Genomic DNA, 9,874 nt, shown 5'->3' on the forward strand with positions numbered 1-9,874 from the left:
AGAAGAAGCAAGGAGAATATTCAGGCAGATTTCTATTGCATGCTATTATTGCCACAAGCATAAAATTTGCCATCGAGATTTAAAACTGGAAAATATTTTGTTAGACGAAAACGGAAACGCCAAAGTAATTGAAAAACAAAATAAAAATTATTTTTCCAAAATTTTATGTAATTGTTATAGATAGCAGACTTTGGTTTGTCGAATATCTTCGACGATCAACGACTTTTGTCAACCTACTGTGGGTCGCCGCTGTATGCTTCTCCTGAAATAGTAAAAGGTACACCATATCAAGGTCCTGAAGTCGATTGCTGGTCATTAGGCGTTCTCCTTTATACATTAGTTTATGGTGCCATGCCTTTTGACGGAAGTAATTTTAAGAGACTAGTCAAACAAATTTCTCAAGGAGATTACTTCGAACCTAAAAAACCTAGCCGTAAGCTAACCTTTTGGAGGCTGTGCAATTCGATTATTAGACAATTGTGATTTTTTAACTAGGTGCATCGCCTCTAATAAGAGAAATGCTGACTGTAAATCCTAAATATCGAGCCAATGTACAAAAAATTTGTTCGCATTGGTGGGTTAACGAAGGCTACGAGGAAAACTGCTTAGATGTATCCGAAGAGCTGGCGAATCAGACTCCGGTACGATTAGATTTGTTATTGTCGTTGGCACCACCTCCACCGCAATTAGAGAGCGAAAAATTGATGGTTACAGGAGAAGTAAGTACATAATGGTATTATTATAAAATAAATATTCTGTAATTGTAAATTTTAAGATCGAAGAATCGAACCTGACAAATGATACAATATTGGCGCCGACTCGGTCCCAATCTGTGGGTAGTCTACGAGAGCTGTCACATACAACAGACTTGAGGATCGAAGATTTAGTACCGGAAGATGTTAAGTCCAATACAGCAAAGCGAAAACTGGAGTTATCCATCAGTACCGATTTATCAAGCACCCAACAGGAAGATGCAAAACGCAAAGAAAAAATAATTAAAGAAAGAACGGTGGCCGATGTAACGTCAGAAGTTATTCCGACAAATCAAAACAATCAAACTTCACATGATATTAGCACAACCGCTCCTCTTGATAAAAGTTCAACACGTACTATAACTAAAAGAATGGACGTCGATAACGAAGAAAATATTGACCCGTCTAAGATGGGCGCTACCTGCACAGAAATTATCGAGGATGCAAAGAAAAATGAAGCAAACAAAACAAAAACTCAGAAAAGTCCTTTATCTCCAGCAAAAGAATATTTAGAAGAGACGACCAACGATAAAAAGAGTATCGAAAAAGAAAGTGTTACTACAAAAACAGAAAAAGATAGTGTAAAGGGCAAAGAAAATGAGAAAAAGGCGAAGAAGGAATCGAAAACAGAAGAATCTAAAATTCCGTCTAAGAAAAAGGTTTCTAAAAAAAAAGTGCTTACCGACAAAAATGAGAATCTGGTTGACTGTAAAAAGGACGCAACTTCAGGAAAAATTGCAACTAGTCCGACTGAGAATTTATCAGAAAAAAATGTTGAGGATGATAAGAAGTTAGAGAAGTCTGTTGAAAGACGACGCTCAAAAATTTTTGAAACAGCCGAGAAGTTTCAGAATCTCGTTTCGTCAGGCGACAAGTCAAATAATGAAAAATCAAAGAAAATTGTTATACCAGGTGTGAGTGTTGGAGGATTTAGGAAAGAATTTGAGCGAAAGGCAAGTTTATCCTCAAGTAGTAATGTGCCTCAATTAAAAAACACCGCGTTTAAAAAGACTGCAGAAAAACAAAATTCTATTCAAACAAAGGAAGAAACAAGTAACGAACCGTCCTCTGTTAAGATTGATAATATCACCGAAAATATCAAAAAGTCAGATCAGCTACAAAACACTTTAACTGAAAGCACTGTTCCTGAAAAAAATGTGGATGAAAGAAAAAAGAAAGCGGTCAGTATAATTTCTACGGCCTTGGATAAAGAAGGAACTAGAAAATCTAAATCGAGGCCTTGTGTTGGAAGAAAGCCTCCCATACCTTTTGGCTCGTCTGGAAGATCTGCATCGGGAAATATCGGAATTGTTTCCGAACAATTTGATTCGCGTAAGGAAGTACGTTAATTTAAAAAATATAAAATAATATTACTTATATATTAACCGAATCAAATATATTTCTAGATAGAACAATTACCACTTTCTTCGCCCGTATCGGAAGAAATAGCGGAGAAATTTGCGACAAACGATGAAGTATCATCAGCTAAAATAATGCTAAAATCGGCAACCATACCCCGAAGGAAACAAACCAAAGCAGAAATCAATCTCAAATACCCTATCCCTAAACCTGCAGTAATGGAGTTCAAGACTGAAATGGCTCATAACGTAGAAGCAGCTCCTAATTTACCCACTCAAAGAAGTGAAGTTACATTTCCCATTTCACCAGTTGGAAACATAAGGTGAACCTTATAAGATGTTCTTATTTACTATTTAGTGTATGCATATTATTATTATTATTTATTGCTTAAAAAGGGTGTACAATATTCTTATTAGAGAATTGTACACAACTTACGAGATACAGATGTTGTCAAAGATCTAAGTAACTGTAAGAATGTATTCATTGATATAAACCATGAATATTAAAAGCAAACCACATTCACCTAGGTCGTCGTCTCTTGATGATGAAAGCAGATCTAAACAGTCCAGAGAAAGAATTATTCCAATTTCGTATGAGGAAAATTCAAAAGATGATGGGCAATCGCCAACAAGTGCGAAACCACCTTTTAAGGTTCATCAAACAAGACGTTCTTCCGCGTCTCAAAGGTAATGAAAGTTAAAGTAAAGAACTAGAGTATAACTATTTTTAATCAATGTTCATAAAAACAGATCGGAAAGTTTATCGCGACAGTCGACGCAAGAATCCGATTCTGACAGCACATCACTTAAAGGTGAACCCATACGGAAGTCTCCTAGAGAGTACATTATACCCATTGCCGTTGAAGGCGGCGGTTACGTAACACCAAGAGCAGGAAGTTTGGAACCCAGTGAAACTGGTAGCACCACGAGTACCATGACAAATAAAAGTAAATTTGGACGAGCAAAAAGAATGAGGTGCATTATAAAATTTACGGTTTTTCTAATTATTTAAAATTGTTGTTGCATGTTAAATTTTGTAGGATTAGTGCCTAGTACTTTTCCTTAATGTTATGTTGACAGAATTTTGAAATATTGCACAGCATAATATAACAGTTTAATTGTTGAATATACGTTATAGTTCGTTAATTAATGACCGTGAAGGGTCTGAAGATGAGTCAGTTTTCTCTTCGGCAATACCTCGCAGAAATTCGTTCGGAAAAGATAGCGACGAGGATTCAAAGAAAGATCTATTTAGAATGCACAGTTTGAGGTACGTGCATACATGTCCTGTTCCTAATAATATTGAATGGTTTATATTAGTTACGATACATGTAATGAGCAATTACACTAATTGTATTGTTGTAATAATTTATTTATATTTATGTTACACCGCCACTAATTTCTGTTTCTGATACATTAATCACTAATTTGTTAATAATTTTTATTGTTAGGAGTTCAAGGCCAAGAAGAGCAACTCTTGAACGCAACGACTCGTTCAGTTCTGGCGAAGACGATGACGATGATGGATTTGAAATTTTAACCGCCGAAAATCTATTTTCAACTTTGCTCTCTAGGGTTAGTTGAACGAAGTCATTTAAGTAAACTGCGCGGCATGAAAGTGAAACGTTTATATATTTTTTAGGTACGAGATCTCACGTCAAGATTGAATGTTGAAGATTCGCATCCTGGCTTTCCAAGAAGTAGTTTGCTTACTAGAAACTTTTTGAATTTTCCCAATAGATTTGAAGCCTTATCCAGGTAATTACGTCAATTTTAATGTTCATTTTTGCAGTCAGTTAAATTCAGGGGCGCAACAATCTCTAAAGGGGGCTGGAGGCGTCTACTCGGTTGTTAGCAAAAAAACCTTGTCATGTGCAGTAAATAGTTCTGGAAATGTATTACAATTATTTATTGGCAGTTTATATTCCATCCTTTGTTATTGTACAGTTATTAACGAATTCTTTAGCCAGTTCACGCATGTCCAATGTATCCAATATGTGCTTGAGATTATTGTTTAAATACGTCTTCGTACAGAGTTATGTGGCCAAACTGTCGGTCTTAGCGTATACATAGCTCAATTTTCTCTAAAAGAGGCATTTTCGTAGACACCCGTGAAGAGGTTGACCGTTGGACTCTAGGTTGTTGCTCCCCTGCTTAAATTATCTCTTGACTGTGAGTAAAACATTGTTCTGTTAAGTAGGTTTATTTTTTGTTTTATTCTACTTACAAGCATGCAATATTCCTGTTCACATGAGAAAAAAACGGCAAAAATTAAGTAAGTGAAGTAAGTGATTGTGTGTAATATAATGTTATTTGATTTTATGTCTAAATAAACCAACGATGTACACTGAGATTATGAGATTTATTTATTTATTAAGCAGGCGTTCACCGTTAGGACGTGCCTTTAATCGGGAACATGGTTCAGACGGTGGGTCTGGATTGAGTACGCCATGGCGAAGAAGTGTTACTCGAGATCTTAGTTCAGATTTAAACAGAGTTTTCAATAGTTCCGAATCTCCTACACACACAGCAACACTACCTAGAGGAGGTAAAATAGTTTGACAACAATTCTTGATGTGCCCTTAGTAGAATAGTTTTTTTTTTTTAATCGTTTTTGGTCAGTTCTGAATTGATTTCTGTGTAGTTATTCTCACCTATTCTGTATAATTTTACCACTGAATGCGAATGATTTTTTTTTCTGACTAAATATGTTCCTTTTTTGGTAATTTTATAGAATTTGACGGCGATAAATACTACAATTGCAAATTGTGTATGATAATTGAATAACTGCCGTTTTTATAATTATTTTTTGAGATTTGCTTATCTATTTTTGTACACATGTACATTAATAAGTTTAATTTTCGAAATATTTAAATTGTTGGCATATTTTGATGTATTTATGTTACTAATTGGTTTATTTAGGAAGAAATGTTACTGTACTCAGAAAAATTTAATTTTGTTTGTAGTTTTTAGTAATGCTTGTTTTTGTTGTTTTAACTTATTTAATTTATTTTTTTCCAATAAACGCTANAATTACGATTACCTTTCTGCCAGATATTTGTGAAGATTATCTCCTAAAAATCCAACAATTTGCTTGTAGTAGTGTACATGTTATCAATATCGTGAAATATTAATTGTAACTTATTTCGTTAGTATTATCGAATTGTATTTATAAAATCGTTTCTTGTGTCTTTTATACATAATATTATAGATTCGTGAGTGACTATCGTGAGTAAAAAAAATTGCTGCCACATCATCTAAATGCCTAGAAACTGTTAATGCAAATCATATAGATACCAAAAAAAGCAATATTAAAGTTTCTTTTTCCATACACAATTTTAATACCAATATTAAGAAAGCATGTCTAAATGCAACTATGTTGTTCTCTTTTTATCTATATGTTGAAGAAAAATGTAGTATATTATTTTCATTGATACTTATTTTGATGGCAAATGTTTTGTAGTGTTTTATAATACATATTAGAAACCCAAAAATTAACATTAAATGTTTTCTCTATATTTAAACGTTTTATTGAAGTAATTCATACCCTAACGCACAGATGTTGCTTAAACTTGTTTTAATAAAAACTTTTCTAATGAAGTTTCAGAAAAATACTTCTACTACTACTACTACTACTCTAATTGTAAAGCAAGATTCTTAATTTCACTTTTACATTCATCAAAAGCATCCTTATAATCATCTTTTTCTCTTATTAATACCATTAAACAACCACGTTTTGTCCCCAGTGCATTTCCCAGATCATACCTGGATGGAACATAACAATAAGGAATTTCTTTATCCTCACAAACACCCGGAATATGTATCATTATTTCCACAGGAGAAACATCGCCGGCAAAAATTACTAATCCTCTCTCACCTCTCCGTATTCTAGACTGGACGTCTTTTAATCCATTCCTTATGTATGTTTTGTGTTTTAACGCTACAATTACACAACAATCAAGCATATTGTAAAATAGGAAAATTGAGAAACACATCATTTCACCTTTTTTTATTAATTTAAATATTTTCTTTGCAAGTTTCTTGGATGCCATGGGTTTTGCTATGACATTAACGTACTTCAACTTTTCTTCGTAGGACAATTCAGTATCCTCTGTTTGTACTGTCAAATTATTTATATCTGCGTCAATATCACCCGCAACTTCATTATGTTTGATTTTTCCCATTTTTTTTCATTTAACAAAAATCAATTAAAGCCTCTTCGTAACCAGCACGTGTCGTAAACCAACAACAATCTTCGTGGTTATGGTGCATAGACATGTGCATAGATTAAAGATGATTAAAGATATATATATATACAGTTTGTAATCTATGGTTATGGAGGTTGGTATGATGTTGGAGTAATCATAGGGAGTACTATAAGTGTCCCAAAAATTTGGATAAAATAGTAAGGCGCTGTAATCACTATGTTGGCTTAATTCAACACATCGACCTTTACTAGGGACATGCCTTAGCGGTCAGAATTGTGGTACAACACAAAAAAGAGAAGGAATGAAGTTTCGGACAATATCCATCTCCTTCACAATAGTTCGTAAGCGTATAATGAAAGAGATAACACTAGTCGGAAACCATATGCCATCTCCCTCACTCTTCGAGCCAAGAAATTATTACAACGACATACGGCTGAGGCACGTCCATTAATATATGTCTTCTATAGGAGCATGATTGTAGTTTACCATTCGATGTCAGCGCTCCCTACAATTTCTACAAATTTATGGTATTAGTGAACTAATGTATGAAACTTATCTATCAAACACGAGTATAGATACAAGACTATCAAATGTCGTTTAGTCTCCTGTACCGTTACTAAAACATTAATTTATTGTGCCTTACTGTTATTATATCTATTTCAAATAAAAATACAAAAATTTAAAATATTTGCAGTAACGTCATTAATCTTAATTCATGAACTTGGTAAAAGCATTATCTATGATCAGAGTCCATAGATAAGAGTCAAAAGCCCTAGCCGGCAAAATAAAACCACCAGACATTCCAATGTCATGAACTATTTTTATTCTGAAAAAAGAATGGCGAGTTATAGACATTTTTTACGTCAAAAATGCTACTAATTTGCCCCAAATCTGGTTGATTACTGATCTTTTGTGTGCATAAATAACGTTAAATTAAAGTTAAATAGTGAAATAAATGTTGTGTGAGTTTGTTGTAAGTTAACTAACGTTATTTGTGAAAATTTCAAGAAATTAAAAGGTAAGAATGCAGTAGAAACAACTTTCTTAATTTTTATTTTTCGAATTGAAAAATGCTACTCTAAATAAAATAATAGCAAGTGCAATTTGCGCTGTACTCTGTATTCACATCATTTAAAAAATATTTCTTATACATATATTAGCGTCCACTTGGTATAAATACGTGTGCGCTAGAATAAATGTATTTTTGTGTGTATAATTCTGTTTCATACGTACGATATATGTAGCTATCTACAGTACAGATTATTTAATTTAAAGTTATACACGTTATTAACAGAGAATCAGTTCAATAGAGCGGTTAAAAAATGCTCACGAACTTTCAGCTATGTCGTTTTATTGTTCCTAATCAGTTTAATGTCCTCAAATTCATATAATATATTAATGTAGTGGCTAATGGCGCTCCGCCCACACACAGAGAAAAGAATCAGTGAAAATATTTTTCCTGCAATTACAAGTAACCATGGCATTTAAATTTAAGAGAGAGAGATTGTGTGTGAGTTTTAATATTATCACCAGAAGTTTTTAAGATGGTTTAAAATTATTAGTTTTTACCTTTTTTAATTATATGTAGGATGGTGAAAACAGATATTATTTATTTATTAATAAGGCAGTTTTCAGAAGCCTGCAGAAATATAAAAACACCTGTGTGCAGGGAACTGATATCTTAAAATTAAAAGTAGTAAAAAACACTGTATTGTCCTATAAAATTGAAAATAAAGTGTTCCTGACATTAATGAGTTAATATTTTACCTAACTTATCTTTTCTTTTACTTGATTAAATTGTTGTGTATTTGTAAAAGTGTGAGTTTTTGTTTATTCTTAAAAGTAATAAAAGTATAAATGGAATGTTTGGAACAAATGAGAATTAAAAGTGGTCTTTTACTTTTTTAGAAAAATGGTAGTATCAGGGGAACCAAACATTAACAACATTATGGGAGGGATTGAAAATACAGGAGGGGTTAGGCTACATAATCACAAAAAAAAATTAAAGCAGCGGTAAGTATAAAGAGTGAAAACTTTAAAATGTCTGAGGCTGTACTTGGAAGGAATCTTTTAAATCGTTATATAAAAAATCTATTTATAAGGTTTGACATAATAAAAAAACTTGGGCAAGGAACATATGGAAAAGTACAATTAGGAATAAATAAGGAAACAGGACAGGAGGTAGCTATCAAAACTATAAAAAAATCAAAAATTGAAACAGAAGCAGATCTAATTAGAATACGAAGAGAAATACAAATTATGTCTTCTGTTCAACACCCGAATATTATCCATATTTACGAAGGTATACAGAAGATGTAGTGTTTTGATTTTTAATTGGGAACTTCATTTTGATATTACAGTTTTCGAAAATAGGGAAAAAATGATACTAGTTATGGAATACGCAGCCGGGGGAGAACTGTATGATTATCTGTCAGAAAGAAAAGTACTGTCTGAAGAAGAAGCAAGGAGAATATTCAGGCAGATTTCTATTGCATGCTATTATTGCCACAAGCATAAAATTTGCCATCGAGATTTAAAACTGGAAAATATTTTGTTAGACGAAAACGGAAACGCCAAAGTAATTGAAAAACAAAATAAAAATTATTTTTCCAAAATTTTATGTAATTGTTATAGATAGCAGACTTTGGTTTGTCGAATATCTTCGACGATCAACGACTTTTGTCAACCTACTGTGGGTCGCCGCTGTATGCTTCTCCTGAAATAGTAAAAGGTACACCATATCAAGGTCCTGAAGTCGATTGCTGGTCATTAGGCGTTCTCCTTTATACATTAGTTTATGGTGCCATGCCTTTTGACGGAAGTAATTTTAAGAGACTAGTCAAACAAATTTCTCAAGGAGATTACTTCGAACCTAAAAAACCTAGCCGTAAGCTAACCTTTTGGAGGCTGTGCAATTCGATTATTAGACAATTGTGATTTTTTAACTAGGTGCATCGCCTCTAATAAGAGAAATGCTGACTGTAAATCCTAAATATCGAGCCAATGTACAAAAAATTTGTTCGCATTGGTGGGTTAACGAAGGCTACGAGGAAAACTGCTTAGATGTATCCGAAGAGCTGGCGAATCAGACTCCGGTACGATTAGATTTGTTATTGTCGTTGGCACCACCTCCACCGCAATTAGAGAGCGAAAAATTGATGGTTACAGGAGAAGTAAGTACATAATGGTATTATTATGAAATAAATATTCTGTAATTGTAAATTTTAAGATCGAAGAATCGAACCTGACAAATGATACAATATTGGCGCCGACTCGGTCCCAATCTGTGGGTAGTCTACGAGAGCTGTCACATACAACAGACTTGAGGATCGAAGATTTAGTACCGGAAGATGTTAAGTCCAATACAGCAAAGCGAAAACTGGAGTTATCCATCAGTACCGATTTATCAAGCACCCAACAGGAAGATGCAAAACGCAAAGAAAAAATAATTAAAGAAAGAACGGTGGCCGATGTAACGTCAGAAGTTATTCCGACAAATCAAAACAATCAAACTTCACATGATATTAGCACAACCGCTCCTCTTGATAAAAGTTCA

General features: G+C 33.5%; 3 protein-coding genes across 3 annotated transcripts in view; 2 read left to right on the plus strand and 1 right to left on the minus strand.

The window, feature by feature from the left end:
* LOC112903874 (H/ACA ribonucleoprotein complex subunit 2-like protein) overlaps positions 1-6,396 on the minus strand; it is a 9,904-nt gene extending 3,508 nt beyond the window's left edge. Inside the window, exons 1-2 of the mRNA XM_025976258.1 lie at positions 6,114-6,396; positions 5,154-6,050 (exon numbers count right to left, since the gene is read on the minus strand). Of these exons, the coding sequence (XP_025832043.1) occupies positions 5,743-6,050; positions 6,114-6,294 (489 nt within the window). The 5' untranslated portion in view covers positions 6,295-6,396 and the 3' untranslated portion in view covers positions 5,154-5,742. The remainder of the gene's footprint in view (positions 1-5,153; positions 6,051-6,113) is intronic.
* On the plus strand, positions 256-4,461 carry LOC112904943 (microtubule-associated protein futsch-like). Its single transcript, XM_025976257.1, has 10 exons — positions 256-433; positions 496-719; positions 776-2,092; positions 2,159-2,433; positions 2,639-2,797; positions 2,861-3,085; positions 3,249-3,380; positions 3,562-3,685; positions 3,753-3,868; positions 4,341-4,461. Exons 1-10 carry the CDS (start codon positions 352-354, stop codon positions 4,387-4,389), a joined length of 2,703 nt encoding a protein of 900 aa, XP_025832042.1. The 5' UTR covers positions 256-351; the 3' UTR covers positions 4,390-4,461.
* Positions 6,397-7,093: 697 nt separating the features above from the next.
* LOC108743236 (probable serine/threonine-protein kinase DDB_G0277165) overlaps positions 7,094-9,874 on the plus strand; it is an 18,125-nt gene continuing 15,344 nt past the window's right edge. The window contains exons 1-7 of the mRNA XM_025976256.1: positions 7,094-7,336; positions 8,227-8,331; positions 8,421-8,620; positions 8,679-8,896; positions 8,953-9,205; positions 9,268-9,491; positions 9,548-9,857. Of these exons, the coding sequence (XP_025832041.1) occupies positions 8,231-8,331; positions 8,421-8,620; positions 8,679-8,896; positions 8,953-9,205; positions 9,268-9,491; positions 9,548-9,857 (1,306 nt within the window). The 5' untranslated portion in view covers positions 7,094-7,336; positions 8,227-8,230. The remainder of the gene's footprint in view (positions 7,337-8,226; positions 8,332-8,420; positions 8,621-8,678; positions 8,897-8,952; positions 9,206-9,267; positions 9,492-9,547; positions 9,858-9,874) is intronic.

This window comes from Agrilus planipennis, unplaced genomic scaffold (genome assembly GCF_000699045.2).
Source record: "Agrilus planipennis isolate EAB-ADULT unplaced genomic scaffold, Apla_2.0 scaffold369, whole genome shotgun sequence".
NCBI lineage: Eukaryota > Metazoa > Arthropoda > Insecta > Coleoptera > Buprestidae > Agrilus > Agrilus planipennis.

Bases quoted from the DNA above. Each gene is read 5' to 3' on its own strand.
- LOC112904943 (XM_025976257.1), top strand. From the start codon at position 352: ATGCCTTTTGACGGAAGTAATTTTAAGAGACTAGTCAAACAAATTTCT. The intron at 434-495 runs GTAAGCTAACCT...TTTTTTAACTAG, and splicing joins CGAACCTAAAAAACCTAGCC to GTGCATCGCCTCTAATAAGA. The intron at 3,869-4,340 runs GTAATTACGTCA...TCTACTTACAAG, and splicing joins AGATTTGAAGCCTTATCCAG to CATGCAATATTCCTGTTCAC.